Source organism: Melanerpes formicivorus, unplaced genomic scaffold (genome assembly GCF_026170545.1).
Source record: "Melanerpes formicivorus ecotype bairdi unplaced genomic scaffold, bMelFor1.0.p_v2 SCAF_121, whole genome shotgun sequence".
NCBI lineage: Eukaryota > Metazoa > Chordata > Aves > Piciformes > Picidae > Melanerpes > Melanerpes formicivorus.
Window position 1 is genome coordinate 1,304,214 of NW_027142473.1, and position 19,853 is coordinate 1,324,066.

Consider the following 19,853-nt stretch of genomic DNA (forward strand, 5'->3'; position numbering starts at 1 on the left):
CACAGCTGGCCCCAGCCCTGCAGGTGAGGTCTCCCCAGAGCAGAGCAGAGGGGCAGGATCCTCTCTCTCCAGCTCTGGCCACACTGCTTTGGATGCAGCCCAGGCTGCCCTTGGCCTTCTGTGCTGCCAATGCCCATTGCTGGCTCCTGTCCAGCTTCTCCCCACCTCCAGCACTCCCAAGTCCTTCTCTGCAGGGCTGCTCTCAATCTTCTCACCCCCAGCCTGGACTGATATTGAGGATTGCCCTGACCTAGGTGCAGGACCTTGCACTTTGCCTTACTGGACCTCATGAGGTTCTCCTCAGCCACCTCTGCAGCCTGTCCAGGTCCCTCTGGCTGGCACCATCCTGTCCTTCAGGACACCACACCACTCAGCCTGGCATCAGCTGCACACTATTGCCCTAACTGTGGACTGTGCAGGGTAGGGAAGGCAGCTGTGCAGTAACTCATTGGGCAGAGACACCTGGAATGGAGCAGAGTCAAGCTGCTTGGATGTGGTTTAAGGCAGTGGTCTGGTTCCTGCCCAAGAGCTTTCTGTCCCACCAGAAGCCATTGAGCTGATTTCATCCACTGCCTAGAGAGTAAACATTCACCCAGGGAGAAGCAGCACAGCAATCAGCAACAGGCAGGGAGCAGTGGCCTTGAAAAGCTCAGGGCAGGCTCAGCTGGAGTGAGGTAACCAAAGGATTAGGAAAGGTTTAGGGATTGAATGCAGGAACAATGATTTGCAGCCACTGCAGAGGGCCTGGAGGTCAGCTCAGGGGTGGAGTCCCTCCTGAAGGCCTTTTTAGGGAAGCAGCTTCATGGTAAGACAGCACAGGGCCTGGAGCTGAACTGAAACCACAGAAGCACTGAACTGTAGGGGCTGGGAGGGACCTCCAGAGCTCACCCAGCCCAACCCCTGCCAGAGCAGGGCACCCAGGGCAGGGCACACAGAACACATCCAGGGGGGGCTGGGAAGGCTCCAGAGCAGGAGACTCCACAGCCTCTCTGGGCAGCCTGCTCCAGGCTCCAGCAGCCTCACACCAGAGAAGTTTCTCCTCATGTTGAGGTGGAACCTCCTGGCTTCCAGCTTGTCCCTGTTGGTCCTTGTGCTGTCCCTGGGCACCACCAAGCAGAGCCTGGCCCACCCAAAAGAGCACCCAAAAGAGCCTGGCCCCCTCCTCCTGACCCCCAGCCCTCAGCTATTGACAGACATTGATCAGATCCCTCTCAGCCTTCTCCTCTCCACACCAATCAGCCCCAGGGCTCTCAGTCTCTCTTCACAGCAGAGCTCTTCCACTCCCTTCAGCATCCTCACAGCCTCCCCTGCACTCTCTCCAGCAGCTCTCTGTCTCTCTTGAGCTGGGGAGCCCCAAACTGGACACAGCATTGAGCTGTGGTCTCAGCAGGGCAGAGCAGAGGAGAACCAGGCAGTCAATCTAATCTGCCCAGCAGTAGGCATCTTCACCATGGTTAACCATCCTGGGCTCCTCTTGGGGCAGGTTTGGGGGTGTCCCCCTCACCTTGGACTGCAGGAGGGCAAACTTCAGCCTGTTTAAGAGGCTTATTCACAAAGTTCCCTGGGTAGCAGCCCTCAAGAACCGAGGGGTCCAGGCTGGTTGGAGCTACTTCAAACAGGAGCTCTTGAAGGCCCAGGAACTGGCAGTTCCCATTGTGCTCTGTGCTCAGCACTGCTTAGGCCACACCTTGAGTCCTGTGTCCAGTTCTGGGCCCCTCCGTTTAAAAAGGACATTGAGAGACTTGAAGGTGTCCAGAGAAGGGCAATGAGGCTGGTGAGAGGCCTTGAGCACAGCCCTGTGAGGAGAGGTGAGGGAGCTGGGGTTGCTTAGCCTGGAGTAGAGGAGGCTCAGGGGAGACCTCATTGCCCTCTACAACTACATGAAGGGAGGTTGTAGCCAGGAAGGGGTTGGTCTCTTCTCCCAGGCAACCAGCCCCAGAACAAGAGGACACAGTCTCAAGCGGTGCCAGGGGAGGTTTAGGCTGGAGGTGAGGAATGTGCTGCCCAGGGAGGTGGTGGAGTCCCCATCCCTGGAGGTGTTCAAGAGGGGATTGGATGTGGTACTCGGTGCCATGGTCTAGTCATGAGGTCTGGGGTGATAGGTTGGACTTGCTGATCTTTGAGGTCTCTTCCAACCTTGGTGATACTGTGATACTGTGTTCAGGCTGGAGAAGAGGAGGCTGAGGGAGACCTCCTTGCTCTCTACAGATCCCTGCAGGGAGGTTGGGGTGAGGAGGGGGCACAGCCTCTGTTCCTTGGTGGCAAGGGGCAGGAGTAGAGGCAATGGTTCCAAGCTGCCCCAGGGGAGGCTCAGGTTGGATCTCAGGAAATCTTTCTGCCCTGGAAGGGATCTCAGAGATTGGCAGAGGCTGCCCAGGGCAGTGCTGCAGTGCCCATCCCTGGGGGTGTTCCAGCAGCCTGTGGAGCTGGTGCTTAGGGACATGGTTCGGTGCTGAGCCTGCAGTGCTGGGTGGAGGGTTGGCCTGGATGAGCTTGGAGGTCTCTTCCAACCAGATGTGTTCTGTGATTCTGAGCTGTTCTTAAAGGCCTTTTCCAAATCACAGGAGCCTGTGGTCCTATGATTCAGCAATGCACCTCCCATGCAGCAACCCTGCCACAAAGAAAAGCTCTAGCAGGATAGCTGCTGTTCCATATCTGCAGACAGAAAGGGCAGCAGGGCTGTTGCCAGAGTTTGCTGTGCCCTGGGCCAACCAGCAGTGACAGCCCTCCCTAGTGAGGTCATCAACAGCAGGGACTGCTTGTGTGGCAGCCACAGGTGAGCAGAGAGCACAGGGGAGGCATGGGGGCATGCACCCCCACAAGGCTGTTTCTTGGGAGGTCTTTTCCTATGCTCAGCCCTGCAAGTTCCATGAACTCCAGGTGAGAGCTCCACAGCTTCAACAGCATTTGGACTTTTAAAAAGCAAGGAGGGGAAGAAAGTGCCCAGTGGGGCTCCTCCACTGCAGCACAGACCCACAGCTGGAAAATGGCATAGCCTTTAATTAGCCTGTCCTGGTGTGAGCTAGGCCAGAGCTAACTCTGGTCAGGGGTTTGCCTTCTCAGCTCAATCCCTGCTCAGAGAGGCACTTTCCAGGAGGATTTTCTGGAGAACCTGCCCTAGAGACAACGTGAAGCTCACCAGGGTCTAATATCTCAGATCTTCCTACTGAAGCCTCAAACACAGGAGGGCTCTGAGATTTCTCACACTCCTCAAGAATAGCTCCAAGGCACCATGGCCATCCCAAGCTAAGGCACAGTGGCCTCCCAAGGTCAGCAGTCAGCTCCCTCAGCATTTCTGCCCACACCCAGTCCCACACCACTCCTTCCCACCTCCATTCATCTTCCCCAGCATCCAGCGCAGCTTGTCTGACAAACAGCCTGGAAATGCTCACCTGGGCTCATAGCCATTGCCCAACCCTTGGGAGGAAGCCCCAGCACAGGCCCTGGACTCTGCAGCCACAGTCTGCATGCCGAAATGTAGGGAGAAACACCAGGCCTACGCACAGGCTCAGCTGCACCTGAGCCTAGCTAAGTCACATGTTCTATGTTCACCTAGGTTGCTCTTATTCACAACCTGTTCATCTTTAGGAAGATGGGGACAGTCTGCACTTGAATCCACATGACTTCCAACGGAAAGGCTGTTGGCCCTTCTGGGCGCTTTTGACCTTCATGTCTGACTCCAAAGACACTCTTGCACACCAAGCACCTCAAAAGGCCATAATCTGTGTTCTGAAAGTGCAGAGTGGCAGAGCTGCTGACCTCACTGCTTACTCCTCTCAGAACAGAAGGCTCCACCACTGAGGAACAGCTGTGCCCAAGATGCCCTCCAGGCTCCAGCTCACATCCAGCTCCCTCTTTGCTCATAAACCACAGAGCCAGAGGAGAATTTGCAGGGCTGCCAGGAAATGAGGCCCCTGGACACAAGGCACCCACAAACCACAGCACCCCAGTGCCACGCCATGACCTCACTGCTGACACCCCACCTCTGCTGGGCTGGGCTCACCTCTGCTGACAGCCCTGCCAGCATAAAGCCGGCCCAGCGCCTCTCTCCCTCACAGACGCCTCCTGACGCCTTCTCCTGCGCTCTGCTCCCTCCACCAGGTCAGCCTCCAGCCCCTCACCCTCCTTCTCCTGCCCCAGTGGCAATCTCTCTCACACCCCCGAGCCCCTGCGCTCCCTCCACACCCTCTCTCTCTTCCAGGGCCCCTCCACCCCACACCCATGGCCTGCTACGACCGCTGCCGCCCCGGCGGACCCTCCCCGCTGGCCAACAGCTGCAACGAGCCCTGCGTCTTGCAGTGCCAGGACTCCCGCGTCTTCATCCAGCCTTCCCCCGTGCTGGTCACCCTGCCAGGACCCATCCTCACCTCCTTCCCCCAGAGCACCGCCGTCGGATCCTCCTCAGGGGCTGCCCTGGGCACCGAGCTCAACGCCCAGGGAATGCCCATCTCCTCCGGCGCCTTCGGCAACGGCTACGGCTATGGCTTGGCTGGCCTGGGCTATGGCTGCGGCGCAGCAAGAGGCTGCTTCCCCTGCTGAGGGCCCTGCACACCAACCCTGACACCACACACAGCCTGCAGCAGCTCCTGCAACACAAGCCCCTGGCCTCATGCTCGCCCTGCTTGCCCCTCACACCGCCTCCCTTCCTGTCCCTTGCTGCTCCTGTCTCTGCCCTCTGCTTTGCCCTCAATAAACTTCTCCTGCAGACCAGACCCACATGCCTCCTCTGAATTTCTTCTCAAGGCCAGGCCTCACCTGGCCTTTGCAGTTGGTTAAAAAGGTCCACAGCAGCTCCTCACAAATATGCCACCAGCAATACCTCACAGCAGCACCTTGGGAGGGTTTGGATTGTGACACAGCCCCAGCTGTGCCTCACACAAAGGCTCCAACACCACAACGTTCCTCTGTGATGCCTCTGGCCAAGTCCCTCCACAGGCTGCCCAGCTGACCACCAGCCTTGCTGTCGAACCCTCACTTGGTGTAGTGCTTGGTCCTTCTTGGACCATCTGCCTGGCCAGTGTACCCATTCCCCCCAGGTGGCTGTTCCCAGGCCATGCTCTTACCTTCCTATGGCATCCTCAACTCGCCCCCTGGGGAGCAGCCTTAGGACACCATTTCCTCTTCACTGCAGGCTCTGGGCTAGTGTCGTAGTTTTTTCTGGGTGCCCTCTGCTACAGGGGTGCTTCCTGTGTCCAGAAGCCCAGCCCATTGGGTGGACACAGGAAATTAGGTATTTCCTACGATGATTCCTGCACAACTATAAAATCCACATCGAGGTCTGGCACTTCCTCTTTTCCTTCCTCTCCGCCACCTGGTAACTAGGGGAGATGTCTCCCGGCCGTGGCCCTGGTTAGGACCAAAGCCATGGGGGGATGGGCAATCTCAGACCTGGCCAGCTGAGACTCGCCTAGCAGTAGGGGGGTGGGGAGGGAGGAGGAGACCTGTGGGTCTTTGGAGCACCCTCAGGTGGGGATGGGATCGTTCAGGGTCTGTTTTGGGGTCTCTCTTGTCACTGTGCTTCTAGCTTTCTGCACGCACTCACTGTTCTCTATTTACACTTTCCATCACTTTGGCAATCCGTTTGTCTGGCTCGTTATTTCTGCGCGTGGTGAGGAGGGGGTTTGCCCCAACCCATTGCAACTAGCATTCTCCAGCCTCACAGGGGAAAACGTCTGAGCTGAAGAGGCCATGGGGGTGGCTTGGAAAAGGGCCTGAAGACCTCTCTTCAAACCAAAAGACCCAGCCGGAACACCACAGAGTAGCACTAGGAGACTTCCAGAATGTAACTCAAACCATTCTCATGGCCAAATTCAGGCTTGGACACACCAAGGCGCTTTTGTCCACACCTCAGCCATCCTCTCTCCCTGGCACCACACTCCTGAAGCACAGAGTCACAAGTTGGAAATGTCCCTCAGTAGAACTGGCTGTCTTCTGATGCAGATGATTCAGAAGTCCAAAAACCAGGAAACAGGAAACAGTTTGTCTCTCCACAGACAAAGCAAAGAAAAGGAGCAGGGACTCTCAGGTGACTCAGGGCTCTCAGGGTTCTCAGGCCTCGTGCACCGTAGACTCCTCATGGGTTCTTCCTTTGGGCACGATGTAGCTGTACAACACTCTGAAATTAAACTCTCTCAGCTAAAGTTAAATTTCTTTGTGGAACACACTGAATTTCACCATTCACACACGTGATTGGAGTCCTACACTGAGGGGATATAGGCTCTTTAGGAGAGACAGGAGAGGGAGAAGAGGAGAAGGGTGGCTCTGTATATTAGGGAGTTGCTCGATGCCACAGAGGTTGAGGTGGAGAATGAAGGGATTGAGAGCCTGTGGGGTAAAATCAGAGGGAGGCCTAACAGTTCTGACATCCTGGTTGGAGTCTGTTATGGACCACCCAACCAGGAGGAGGCAGCAGATGAAACATTCTATAAACAATTGGAGGCTGTTTCAAGATCATCAGATCTTGTCCTTGTGGGTGACTTCAACCTGCCAGATATCTGCTGGGAACTTAATTCAGCAGAGAGGAGGCAGTCCAGAAGATTCCTGTAGTGCATGGAGGACAGCTTCCTGATGCAGCTGTTAAGTGAGCCTACCAGGGGTCAGGCTCTGCTTGACCTGCTGTTCTGCAATAGAGAAGGGCTGCTGGGAGATGTGATCGTGGGAGGCTGCCTAGGGTGCAGTGACCACGAGATAGTGAAGGTTTCAATATGCAGGGAGATAGGGAGGAGCACCAACAGAACCTTGCTCCCCTGTGGGAGCAAGGGGGAGGTGGAGCGCGAAGCCTGGGTCGACAGAGCTCTGGTGGGAGCTGCGGGCAGGAGATGCCTGCTGCAGGCTCTGGGGGCTTGGGGAGCGAGAGGCAGGCAGTGGCGCTGCCCTGGGCTGGGTCTGCAGTGAGCCGTGACCCTGCCCCTCTGCGGGTCTGTGAGCCTGGAGTTGCAGAAGCTGCTGCCCTGCAGGGCTGTTGTGCAACCCTCCGCCAGCCGAAGCCTGGCCACCCCGTGAGGAGCCGGCCCTGGCTCTCACCAGCCCCTTCCCTGCAGGCACGGCTGCCGGACGGTGATTGCCAGCCGGAACCTGCAGCGAGTGTCAGAGGTGAGTGTGGGCTCTGGAGGGACAGGCAGACAGAAAGGGGAGCTGAAAACACCTCGGAATGCTCTGCCCTGGGGGTGGAGCTGGCAGTGGTGCAAGAGGAGACATGGCTCTTAAGGTCTTCCGGCTCTCAGCACCAGCAGGCAGCAGCCTGGGTGTGAGGTCAGGGTGGGCTGCACCTCACGGTGGAGCTCAGTTCAGTGTGGAACTTGCTGCTTTCCCCCATCAGCTTCAGAGACCATGGAAATGGGACAGAAAGGAGCAGACTGGTGAAGGTTTGTGTGCAGGGGAGTGGCAGAGCCCAAGGTCAGATTGAAATCATCTCAGCTTGAAGTGGGACAAAGCCTCTTGTCCAAGGGTTCTGTGGGCTGAGGTGGGAACAGCCCCGAACCTTGGAGATGGAGGGTAGGAGGTAGGTCTGAAAGCAGTGACTGGTGAAGCTGTGTTAGACAAGCTACCCTAGGACTGGGTAGAACAATCTCCCACCCCTCTGAATCTCACCCCAGGCTGGAGTCTGGCTGCTGCAGTTTCCATTCCTCGCCCGTGGCTTGTGCTGAAAGCTGCCATGAGAGCTTTGTGTAGCTGTGTGTGGACATCACTGAAATCCAATAACCATCAAAACCAGTGTGAGAGTGAGCTGGCATGGCCCAGCTAACCCTCAGAGGTGCTTAGTGCTGTCTTTGCATGTTTTGTTTTTTTTTTTAACACAGCACTTACAGGATGGCCAAGGGCTCAGGCCCAGCCAGCATGGATTTAGGAAGGGCAGGTCCTGCCTGACCAACCTGATCTCCTTCTACGATCAGGTGACTGCCTGGTGGATGTGGGGAGGCCTGTGGATGTAGTCTACCTGGACCGCAGCAAGGCCTTTGACACCGTCCCCCACAGAAAACTCCTGGCCAAGCTGTCAGCCCCTGGCTTGGACGGGAGCACACTGCGATGGGTTAGGAACTGGCTGGAGGCTGAGCCCAGAGAGTGGTGGTGAATGGTGCCACAGCCAGCTGGCAGCCAGGCACCGGTGGTGTGCCCCAAGGATCAGTGCTGGGCCCTGTGCTCTTTAATATCTTTATTGATGATCTGGATGAGGGCATTGAGTCCATCATCAGTAAATTTGCTGACGACACCAAGCTGGGGGCAAGAGTTGATCTGCTGGAGGGTAGAGAGGCTCTGCAGAGGGACCTGGTCAGGCTGGACAGATGGGCAGAGTCCAACGGCATGAGATTTAACACATCCAAGTGCCAGGTTCTGCACATTGGCCACAACAATCCCATGCAGTGCTACAGGCTGGGGTCAGAGTGGCTGGAGAGCAGCCGGGCAGAGAGGGACCAGGGGGTACTGGTCGATGGTAGGCTGAACATGAGCCTGAAGTGTGCGCAGGCAGCCAAGAGGGCCAATGGCATCCTGGCCTGCATCAGGAACAGTGTGGCCAGCAGGAGCAGGGAGGTCATTCTGCCCCTGTATACTGCACTGGTTAGGCCACACCTCGAGTCCTGTGTCCAGTTCTGGGCCCCTCAGTTTAGGAAGGAGGTTGACTTGCTGGAACGAGTCCAGAGAAGAGCAACAAAGTGGGTGAGGGGTTCGGAACACAGCCCTATGAGGAAAGACTGAGGGAGCTGGGGTTGCTCAGCCTGGAGAAGAGGAGACTCAGGGGTGACCTTATCGCTCTCTACAACTACCTGAAGGGAGGTTGTAGACAGGCGAATGTTGGTCTCTTCTCCCAGGCACCCAGTACCAGAACAAGAGGACACGGTCTCAGGCTGTGCCAGGGGAGGTTCAGGTTGGATGTTAAGAAGAAGTTCTATACAGAAAGAGTGATTGCGCTATGGAATGTGCTGCCTGGGGAGGTGGTGGAGTCACCGTCATTGAAGGTGTTCAGGAGGAGACTTGATGGGGTGCTTGGTGCCATGGGTTAGCTGTTTGGGTGGGTTGGATTGGTTGATGGGTTGGACACGATGATCTTGAAGGTCTCTTCCAACCTGGTTTGGTTTATTCTAATAAAGTTTATTCTAACCTTCACCTTGGACTGCAGGAGGGCAAACTTCAGCCTGTTTAGGAAACTTTTTTGCAAAGTTCCCTGGGTAGCAGCCCTCAAGAACCAAGGGGTCCAGGCTGGTTGGCGCTGCTTCAAACAGGAGCTCTTGAAGGCACAGCAACTGGCAGTTCCCATGAGTCGAAAGATGAGCCAGCGGGGAAGGCTCTGGGCCTGGATGAGCAAGCATCTCCTGGAGGAGTTAAGGGATAAAAAGAGGCTGTATCACCTTTGGGAGGAGGGGAAGGCTTCTCCTGATGTATTTAATGATGCTGTTAGATTATGTAGGAGAAAAATTAGAGAGACAAAGGCCCAGTTGGAACTGAAGCTGAACACCTCTGTGAAAGATAACCAAAAGCATTGTTACAAATACATTAACACTAAAAAGAAGGGCAGGAAGAACCTGCACTCCTTATTGGACCTGGAGGGGAACACAGTTACTGAGGATGAGGATAAAGCTGAGGTCCTGAACACCTTCTTTGCCTCAATGTTTAACAGCAAGGCAGGAGTTCAGGACGAGTGGTCTCCGGAGCTGGGCGTTGGGGTCGGGGAGCAGAGGACAACCTAACAAGTCTGACATCCTGATTGGAATCTGTTACAGACCACCCAACCAGGATGAGGCGGCTGATGAGTTGTTCTACAAGCAACTGGAGGCTGTCTCAAGATCATCAGATCTTGTCCTTGTTGGTGACTTCAACCTCCCAGATATCTGCTGGGAACTTCATTCAGCAGGGAGGAGGCAGTCCAGAAGATTCCTGGAGCGAATGGAGGACTGCTTCCTGACACAGCTGTTAAGCGAGCCTACCAGGGGACAGGCTCTGCTTGACCTGCTGTTCTGCAATAGGGAAGGGCTGCTGGGAGATGTGATCGTGGGAGGCTGCCTAGGGTGCAGTGACCACGAGATAGTGAAGTTTTCAATATGCAGGGAGATTGGGAGGAGCACCAACAGAACCTTCACCTTTGACTTCCGAAGGGCGAACTTCAGCCTATTTAAAAAACTTCTCTGCAAAGTCCCCTGGGTACCAGCCCTCATGAACCAAGGGGTTCAGGAGGGTAGGACCTACTTCAAACAGGAGCTCTTGAAGGCACAGGAATTGGCGGTTCCCACGTGCCGGAAGGCAGGCCGGCGGGGAAGGCGACCAGCCTGGATGAGCAAGCAGCTCCTGGAGGATTTAAGGGGGAAGAGGAGGCTGTATCACCTTTGGAAGGAGGGGAAGGCTTCTCGAGGTATGTTCAAGGAAGCTGTTAGATTATGTAGGAATAAAATTAGGGAGGCTAAGGCCCAGCTGGAACTGAAGCTGGCCACCTCAGTCAAAGACAATAAAAGCATTTTTATAAATATATTAATAATAAGAAGAAGGGCAGGAAGAACCTGAACTCCCTAGTGGACCTGGAGGGGAACACAGTTACTGAGGATGAGGATAAAGCTGAGGTCCTGAACACCTTCTTTGTCTCACTGTTTAACAGCAAGGCAGGAGTTCAGGACGAGTGGTCTCCGGAGCTGGGCGTTGGGGTCGGGGAGCAGAGTAATACCCTGGAAATCCATGAGGAGTTAGTTCGGGACCTTCTGAGCCACTTGGATATCCACAAGTCCATGGGACCAGATGGGATCCATCCTAGGGTGCTGAGAGAGCTGGCGGATGTGCTAGCTAGGCCACTCTCCATCATTTTCCTCCAGTCCTGGCTCACCGGTGAGGTCCCAGATGACTGGAAACTGGCCAACGTGGTCCCCATCCACAAGAAGGGTCGGATGGAGGAACCTGGAAACTACAGGCCTGGCAGCCTGACCTCAGTGCCAGGGAAAGTGATGGAGCAGATTATCCTGGCGGCAATAACTGCGCACCTGAAGGATGGCCAAGGGCTCAGGTCCAGCCAACATGGATTCAGGAAGGGCAGATCCTGCCTCTCCAACCTGATCTCTTTCTATGATCAGGTGACCCGTCTGGTGGATGTGGGGAGGCCTGTGGATGTGGTCTACCTAGACTTCAGCAAGGCCTTTGACACCGTCCCCCACAGCAAACTGCTGACTAAGCTGTCAGCCCGTGGATTGGACCACTACACTCTGTGCTGGGTTAGGAACTGGCTGGAGGGCCAGGCCCAGAGAGTGGTCGTGAACGGTGCCGCATCCAGCTGGAGGCCAGTCACCAGTGGTGTCCCCCAGGGATCAGTGCTGGGCCCTGTCCTCTTCAACATATTCGTTGATGATCTGGATGAAGGGGTAGAGTCAGTCATCAGCAAGTTTGCAGATGACACAAAGTTAGGGGCAGATGTTAGTCAGTTAGAGGGTAGAAAGGCTCTGCAGAGGGACCTCGACCGACTAGACAGATGGGCAGAGTCCAACGGGATGGCATTCAACAAGTCCAAGTGCCGAGTGCTGCACTTTGGCTACGGCAATCCCATGCAGAGCTATAGGCTGGGGTCGGAGTGGCTGGAGAGCTCCCAAACAGAGAGGGACCTGGGTGTGCTGATCGACAGCCACCTGAATATGAGCCAGCAGTGTGCCCAGGTGGCCAGGAGGGCCAATAGCATCCTGGCCTGCATTAGGAATAGTGTGGCCAGCAGGAGCAGGGAGGTCATAGTGCCCCTGTACTCTGCTCTGGTTAGGCCACACCTTGAGTACTGTGTCCAGTTCTGGGCTCCTCAGTTTAAGAAGGACATTGAAACACTTGAGTGTGTCCAGAGAAGGGCAACAAGGCTGGTGAGAGGCCTTGAACACAAGCCCTATGAGGAGAGGCTGAGGGAGCTGGGATTGTTTAGCCTGGAGAAGAGGAGGCTCAGGGGTGACCTCATTGCCCTCTACAACTACCTGAAAGGTGGTTGTAGCCAGGAGGGGGTTGGCCTCTTCTCCCAGGCAACCAGCACTGGAACAAGGGGACACAGTCTCAAGCTGCGCCAGGGGAGGTTCAGACTCGAGGTGAGGAGGAAGTTCTTCACCGAGCGAGTCGTTCGTCATTGGAACGGGTTGCCCAGGGAGGTGGTTGAGTCATCGACCCTGGAGGCGTTCAAGGGGAGATTGGACGTGGCACTTGGTGCCATGGTCTAGTCATGGGGTCTGTGTTGATAGGTTGGACTCGATGATCCTCGAGGTCCTTTCCAACCTAAGTGATACTGTGATACTGTGAGGTCCCTCTGCAGAGCCTTTCTACCCTCTAACTGACCAACATCTGCCCCTAACTTTGTGTCATCTGCAAACTTGCTGATGACTGACTCTACCCCTTCATCCAGATCATCGATGAATATGTTGAAGAGGACAGGGCCCAGCAATGATACCTGGGGGACACCACTGGTGACTGGCCGCCAGCTGGATGTGGCACCATTCACTACCATTCTATGGGCCTGGCACTCCAGCCAGTTCCTAACGCAGCACAGAGTGTAATGGTCCAATCCATGGGCTGACAGCTAGCCAGCAGTTTGCTGTGGGGGACAGTGTCAAAGGCCTTGCTGAAGTCCATGTAGACCTCATCCACAGGCCTCCCCACATCCACCAGACGGGTCACCTGATCATAGAAAGAGATCAGGTTGGAGAGGCAGGATCTGCCCTTCCTAAATCCATGCTGGCTGGACCTGAGCCTTTGGCCATCCTTCAGGTGCGCAGTTATTGCCGCCAGAATAATCTGCTCCATCACTTTCCCTGGCACTGAGGTCAGGCTGCCAGGCCTGTAGTTTCCAGGTTCCTCCATCCAACCCTTCTTGTGGATGGGGACCACATTGGCCAGTTTCAGTCATCTGGGACCTCACCTGTGAGCCAGGACTGGAGGAAAATGATGGAGAGTGGCCTAGCTAGCCCCTCCCTATCTCCCTGCATATTGAATACCTCACTATCTCGTGGTCACTGCACCCCAGGCAGCCTCCCACGATCACATCTCCCAGCAGCCCTTCCCTATTGCAGAACAGCAGGTCAAGCAGAGCCTGTCCCCTGGTAGGCTCGCTTAACAGCTGTGTCAGGAAGCTGTCCTCCATTCGCTCCAGGAATCTTCTGGACTGCCTCCTCCCTGCTGAATGAAGTTCCCAGCAGATATCTGGGAGGTCTCTGCAGAGGGACCTCAACCAACTGGACAGGTGGGCAGAGTCCAACAGGATAGCATTAAACAAATCCAAGAGCAAGGTGCTGCACGTTGGCCACAACAACCCTATGCAGAGCTACAGGCTGGGGTCAGAGTGGCTGGAGAGCATCCAGGCAGAAAGGGACCTGGGGGTGCTGATTGACAGCTGCCTAAACATGAGCCAGCAGTGTGCCCAGGTGGCCAAGAAGGCCAATGGCATCCTGGCCTGCATCAGGAACAGTGTGGCCAGCAGGAGCAGGAAATTCATTGTGCTCTGTGCTCAGCACTGCTTAGGCCACACCTTGAGTCCTGTGTCCAGTTCTGGGCCCCTCCGTTTAAAAAGGACATTGAGACACTTGAAGGTGTCCAGAGAAGGGCAATGAGGCTGGTGAGAGGCCTTGAGCATAGCCCTGTGAGGAGAGGTGAGGGAGCTGGGGTTGTTTAGCCTGGAGAAGAGGAGGCTCAGGGGTGACCTCATTGCCCTCTACAACTACATGAAGGGAGGTTGTAGCCAGGAAGGGGTTGGTCTCTTCTCCCAGGCAACCAGCCCCAGAACAAGAGGACACAGTCTGAAGCAGTGCCAGGGGAAGTTTAGGCTGGAGGTGAGGAGAAAGTTCTTTACCAAGAGAGTCATTCACCATTGGAATGTGCTGCCCAGGGAGGTGGTGGAGTCACCATCCCTGGAGGGGTTCAAGAGGGGATTGGAGGTGGCACTCGGTACCATGGTCTAGTCATGAGGTCTGTGGTGACAGGTTGGACTTGATGATCTTTGAGGTCTCTTCCAACCTTGGTGATACTGCGATACTGTGTTCAGGCTGGAGAAGAGGAGGCTGAGGGAGACCTCCTTGCTCTCTGCAGCTCCCTGCAGGGAGGTTGCAGTGAGGAGGGGGCACAGCCTCTGTTCCTTGGTGGCAAGGGACAGGAGCAGAGGCAATGGTTCCAAGCTGCCCCAGGGGAGGCTCAGGCTGGATCTCAGGAAATCTCTCTGCCCTGGAAGGGATCTCAGAGCTTGGCAGAGGCTGCCCAGGGCAGTGCTGCAGTGCCCATCCCTGGGGGTGTTCCAGCAGCTGTGGAGCTGGTGCTTAGGGACATGGTTCGGTGCTGAGCCTGCAGTGCTGGGTGGAGGGTTGGCCTTGATGAGCTTGGAGGTCTCTTCTACCAGATGTGTTCAGTAATTCTGAGCTGTTCTTAAAGGCCTTTTCCAACTCAGAGGAGCCTGTGGTCCTATGATTCAGCAATGCACCTCCCATACAGCGCCTCTGCCACAAACAAAAGCTCTAGCAGGATAGCTGCTGTTCCATATCTGCAGACAGAAAGGGCAGCAGGGCTGTTGCCAGAGTTTGCTGTGCCCTGGGCCAACCAGCAGTGACAGCCCTCCCTAGTGAGGTCATCAACAGCAGGGACTTTCTGGAGAACCTGCCCTAGAGACAACGTGAAGCTCACCAGGGTCTAATATCTCAGATCTTCCTACTGAAGCCTCAAACACAGGAGGGCTCTGAGATTTCTCACACTCCTCAAGAATAGCTCCAAGGCACCATGGCCATCCCAAGCTAAGGCACAGTGGCCTCCCAAGGTCAGCAGTCAGCTCCCTCAGCATTTCTGCCCACACCCAGTCCCACACCACTCCTTCCCACCTCCATTCATCTTCCCCAGCATCCAGCGCAGCTTGTGTGACAAACAGCCTGGAAATGCTCACCTGGGCTCATAGCCATTGCCCAACCCTTGGGAGAAAGCTGCAGCACAGGGCCTGAACTCTAGGGATAAACACCAGGCCTACACAGAGGCTCAGCTGCACCTGAGCCTGGCTAAGTCACATGTTCTATGTTCAGCTAGGCTGCTCTTATTCAGAACCTGCTTCTCTTTAGGAACATGGGGGCAGTGTGCATTGAATCCATATGACTTCCAATGGAAAGGCTGCTCACCCTTCTGGGCGCCTTTGACCTTCATGTCTGACTCCACAGGGACTCTTGTACACCAGGCAACCCAAAAGGCCATAATCTGTGTTCTGAGAGTTCAGGGTGGCAGAGCTGCTGACCTCACTGCTTACTCCTCTCAGAACAGAAGGCTCCACATTGAGGAACCGCTGTGCCCAAGACGGCCTCCAGGCTCCAGCTCACACCCAGCTCCTCTGCTCACAAACAACAGGGCCAGAGGAGCCATTGCAGGGCTGCCAGGAAATGAGACCCCTGGCCACAAGGGACCCACAAACCACAGCACCCCAGTGCCACGCCATGACCTCACTGCTGACACCCCACCTCTGCTGGGCTGGGCTCACCTCTGCTAACAGCCCTGCCAGCATAAAGCCGGCCCAGCGCCTCTCTCCCTCACAGACGCCTCCTGACGCCTTCTCCTGCGCTCTGCTCCCTCCACCAGGTCAGCCTCCAGCCCCTCACCCTCCTTCTCCTGCCCCAGTGGCCTTCTCTCTCACACCCCCGAGCCCCTGCGCTCCCTCCACACCCTCTCTCTTTTCCAGGGACCCTCCACCCCACACCCATGGCCTGCTACGACCGCTGCCGCCCCGGCGGACCCACCCCGCTGGCCAACAGCTGCAACGAGCCCTGCGTCAGGCAGTGCCAGGACTCCCGCGTCTTCATCCAGCCTTCCCCCGTGCTGGTCACCCTGCCAGGACCCATCCTCACCTCCTTCCCCCAGAGCACCGCCGTCGGATCCTCCTCAGGGGCTGCCCTGGGCACCGAGCTCAACGCCCAGGGAATGCCCATCTCCTCCGGCGCCTTCGGCAATGGCTACGGCTACGGCTTGGCTGGCCTGGGCTACGGCTGCGGCGCCGCAAGAGGCTGCTACCCCTGCTGAGGGTCCTGCACACCAACCCTGACACCACACACAGCCTGCAACAGCTCCTGCAACACAAGCCCCTGGCCTCATGCTCGCCCTGCTTGCCCCTCACACTGCCTCCCTTCCTGTGCCTTGCTGCTCCTGCCTCTGCCCTCTGCTTTGCCCTCAATAAACTTCTCCTGCAGACCAGACCCACATGCCTCCACTGAATTTCTTCTCAAGGCCAGGCCTCACCTGGCCTTTGCAGTCGGTCAGAAAGGTCCACAGCAGCTCCTCACAAATATGCCACCAGCAATACCTCACAGCAGCACCTTGGGAGGGTTTGGATTGTGACACAGCCCCAGCTGTGCCTCACACAAAGGTTCCAACACCACAACGTTCCTCTGTGATGCCTCTGGCCAAGTCCCTCCACAGGCTGCTCAGCTGACCATCAGCCTTGCTGTGGAACCCTCACTTGGTGTAGTGCTTGGTCCTTCTTGGACCATCTGCCTGGCCAGTGTACCCATTCCCCCCAGGTGGCTGTTCCCAGGCCATGCTCTTACCTTCCTATGGCATCCTCAACTCACCCCCTGGGGAGCAGCCTTAGGACACCATTTCCTCTTCACTGCAGGCTCTGGGCTAGTGTCGTAGTTTTTTCTGGGTGCCCTCTGCTACAGGGGTGCTTCCTGTGTCCAGAAGCCCAGCCCATTGGGTGGACACAGGAAATTAGGTATTTCCTACCATGATTCCTGCACCACTATAAAATCCATGTCAAGGTCTGGCACTTCCTCTTTTCCTTCCTGTCCACCACCCAGTAACTGGGGGAGATGTCTCCCGGCCGTGGCCCTGGTTAGGACCAAAGCCATGGGGGGATGGGCAATCTCAGACCTGGCCAGCTGAGACTGGCCTAGCAGTGGGGGGCTGGGGAGGAAGGAGGAGACCTGTGGGTCTTTGGAGCACCCTCAGGTGGGGATGGGATCCTTTAGGGTCTGTTTTGGGGTCTCTCTTGTCACTGTGCTTCTAGCTTTCTGCACGCACTCACTGTTCTCTATTTACACTTTCCATCACTTTGGCAACCCGTTTGTCTGGCTCGTTATTTCTGCGCGTGGTGGGGAGGGGGTTTGCCCCAACCCATTACAACTAGCATTCTCCAGCCTCACAGGAGAAAACGTCTGAGCTGAAGAGGCCATGGGGGTGGGTTGGAAAAGGGCCTGAAGACCTCTCTTCAAACCAAAAGACCCAGCCAGAACACCACAGAGTAGCACTAGGAGACTTCCAGAATGTAACTCAAACCATTCTCATGGCCAAATTCAGGCTTGGACACACCAAGGCGCTTCTGCACTGTGGTGGGTTTGGAAGGGGTAAGGCCAAGAAGCCTCCTCCCTTCCCCCTTCTAAAGTAAAAGGGAAAAAAAAATTGAAGGGAAAGGAAAAAAAACTCGCAAGCTGAATTAGCAAAGCAGTGGAGCTATATTTACAAAGCAATGTAGGGTTTGCAGGGGAATATTTACAAATATACAGTATCTACAATATATACAAAGATATACAACAGAGTAACACAGAAATGAGAGTGACCCCCCTCAAGGCAGAGGGGTCCCCCACCTCCGCTCTCCCCTCTCTCCCTCCCTTTCCCCAGAATGGGATAGAAAGAGAAAGAAAAGAGAGGAAAAAAAATGTTAGAAGCAGTTTGTGTTAATTGGAAAGGAGTTAATATACAGGCCTGGTATCTTGTTTTCAAGGCCGAGGCCTTGGCAGAAAGCCCAGCACAGAAAGCTGCTGCACGGAGAAGAGGCGGAAGCAAGACTGACAGAGAAGTGCTGGAAATGTCCAGTTCACTCCCAGTTCCGAAGGTGCTTCCTCCCACTTCACCAATGAAACAGTTTAGATTATTCCTTCCGTTTACCAACTTCCGTCCACCATATTCCCTTTCTTAAGGGGGCAACGTCAACCGGCCACATGCCCACACCTCAGCCGCCCTCTCTCCCTGGCACCACACTCCTGAAGCATAGAATCCTAAGTTGGAAATGTCCCTCAGTAGAACTGAGTCCAACCTTTAACCAACACTCCCAATCCAACTCCAAACCAGTGCCCTAAGCACCACAGATAGAACAGAGTTTTGGTGACCCTCATACCATTGTCCCCCCATGGCCAGAGCCCTCTCTAGAACATTCCTAGCCTCAAGCACATCCCTCTGCCTGTGGATCTTGGTGTCATCTGCAAGCTTCTTGAGTGTGCCCTCCATCCCCTTGCCCACATCAGGGTTAGAAGATACTAAAGAGGACAGGCCCCAGCGGAGCCCTGCAGAACAGCACGGCTGAGCAGCCCCCAACTGGATTGGCCTCCATCCACCACCACTCCATGGGCACAGCCATGCTGCCAGTTTGGTCCCCAGGGCAGAGTCTGCAGCTCCTAGCTGTGAGCAGCCACTTTCTCCAGGAAGAGCCTGTGGGGCACACTGGCCAAGAGCTTCCTAAAGCCCTGCTGAAAACCACCCAAAGCTCCTCCCTCACCCACCACGTGGGGCACTTGTTATGGAAGGAGATCTGCTCAGGCAGGCAGCACCTGCCTTTCAAAGCCCTTGCTGACTGGGCCTGATGGCTCAGTTCTCCACCATGTGCTGTGGGATGGCACGCACGATCATCTGCTCCATCACCTTCCCTGGCACCAAACTCACACCTGTGGCAATGCCAGCGACGAGCATTGTGAGCAATCTGGCAGTGCAGGCCTAGAGCCTGACATGATGGTAGGCCTTGCTCAGCATCAATGCAGAGCCAGCTAGCAGTGGAGCAAAACAGTGCTGTGCCTGCAGCATGTAACTAAAACAAGACACTGGTAGCTATACACATGGACAGTTATCTTGGGACAACAGGACATGCACCTGCATCAACAACCTCGTTGTGTCATTAGTGGTTGGACCAATAATCTGTAATAGTGCAATGTGTGGTCACTCAGAGGGAATCAATGGAGCTGTGCCAACAGGGCACTCCAAGTTTATAGAAGTTGTAGCAGTTGCCTTGCTACGCACTTCTGCCTTTCCTGTCTCCTGTTTCTTCTACACTTTACAGTGCTATAATGCACTACAGGCCTGCTCCATAGGCCTGCACCTCAGGCCTGCACCATCAGCCTGCACCACTGGAACAATAAAGGAACAATACTCGATCACATTGGCCAGTCGTATTGATTCCTATCTCCGTCGCCCCATTAGACACCAACAACCCTGTAGCATCCAACAGTCTTGTTCTGGCTCTTTGGTGCCATGGGCAACACCTTGACAAATGTCCATTCAGCTGGGCCAACCAGGACTGCTGGGAAACAATGGAAAGTGTCTTGGGGAGCTCCTCCACCAGCTCCCTCAGTAGCCTTGCCTGCCTCCATCCAGCCCCACAGACCTGGCGGTGTCTCACTGGTGCTCCTTACTGACCATTTCCCCTTGGAGAAGACAAAGGCACTTCTGCTGTGCAGAAGCAGGAGCAATCCTACTTGGCTTTGCCCTCTCTCATTGTCTCCCTTCAGAAGCTCACAAAGCCCTTGGAGTCCTCCTGGGTTCCCTGCTTTGGCATCCACAGGTCAAGAAGTCTTCTCTTGAGGAGCTCCAGCCCAAGCTCTCTGTGCAGCCAGCCTGCCCTACCCCAATGCCTTCTCTTTCTCCAGGAAGTGGTCAAGAAGCCTGTGCACATGGCACTTTGGGAAGTGCTTTAATGCCCATGGTGGGGCTGGGTCAATGGTTGCACTTGATGCTCTTAGAGGTCCTTTCCAATCCAAACAATTCTCTGATTCTGGGACTCGATGACCTGCTGCTGAGCCACCCAGAGGTCCTGCTTGAAGAATGTCTGCTCATGCCTGCTCATCCTGGACTCCTGTGCCCTTCAGGACGGCCTCCCAAGATCCTTTGTCAAGCAGGTTACCAAAGAAGGCCAAGTGTAT

At 55.6% G+C, this 19,853-nt stretch overlaps 2 protein-coding genes across 4 annotated transcripts; both read left to right on the forward strand.

Moving 5' to 3' along the window:
* Positions 1 to 3,568: 3,568 nt before the first annotated feature.
* LOC137456339 (feather beta keratin-like) lies at positions 3,569 to 4,645 on the forward strand. Its single transcript, XM_068167672.1, has 2 exons — positions 3,569 to 4,101; positions 4,202 to 4,645. Exons 1-2 carry the CDS (start codon positions 3,906 to 3,908, stop codon positions 4,537 to 4,539), a joined length of 534 nt encoding a protein of 177 aa, XP_068023773.1. The 5' UTR covers positions 3,569 to 3,905; the 3' UTR covers positions 4,540 to 4,645.
* A 2,147-nt stretch (positions 4,646 to 6,792) lies between these two features.
* On the forward strand, positions 6,793 to 16,079 carry LOC137456323 (feather beta keratin-like). Of its 3 annotated transcripts, none has more exons than XM_068167652.1 (3): positions 6,793 to 7,092; positions 15,220 to 15,531; positions 15,632 to 16,079. In XM_068167652.1, the coding sequence occupies exons 1-3, from the start codon at positions 6,819 to 6,821 to the stop codon at positions 15,967 to 15,969; spliced, it is 924 nt and encodes a 307-aa protein (XP_068023753.1). In that variant the 5' UTR covers positions 6,793 to 6,818; the 3' UTR covers positions 15,970 to 16,079. The 3 variants fall into 3 exon arrangements, with proteins under 3 accessions (XP_068023753.1, XP_068023754.1, XP_068023755.1); XM_068167654.1 differs by having other exon boundaries at positions 7,027 to 7,092; positions 15,215 to 15,531; XM_068167653.1 differs by lacking the exon at positions 15,220 to 15,531.
* Positions 16,080 to 19,853: the final 3,774 nt, after the last annotated feature.

Excerpts from the sequence above, each read along its gene's own strand:
- LOC137456339 (XM_068167672.1), top strand. The coding sequence starts at position 3,906 with ATGAGGCCCCTGGACACAAGGCACCCACAAACCACAGCACCCCAGTGC. Across the intron at positions 4,102-4,201 it reads CGCTCTGCTCCCTCCACCAG|GGCCCCTCCACCCCACACCC; the intron begins GTCAGCCTCCAG and ends TCTCTCTTCCAG.
- LOC137456323 (XM_068167652.1), top strand. The coding sequence starts at position 6,819 with ATGCCTGCTGCAGGCTCTGGGGGCTTGGGGAGCGAGAGGCAGGCAGTG. Across the intron at positions 7,093-15,219 it reads ACCTGCAGCGAGTGTCAGAG|AAGGCTCCACATTGAGGAAC; the intron begins GTGAGTGTGGGC and ends CTCTCAGAACAG. Across the intron at positions 15,532-15,631 it reads CGCTCTGCTCCCTCCACCAG|GGACCCTCCACCCCACACCC; the intron begins GTCAGCCTCCAG and ends TCTCTTTTCCAG.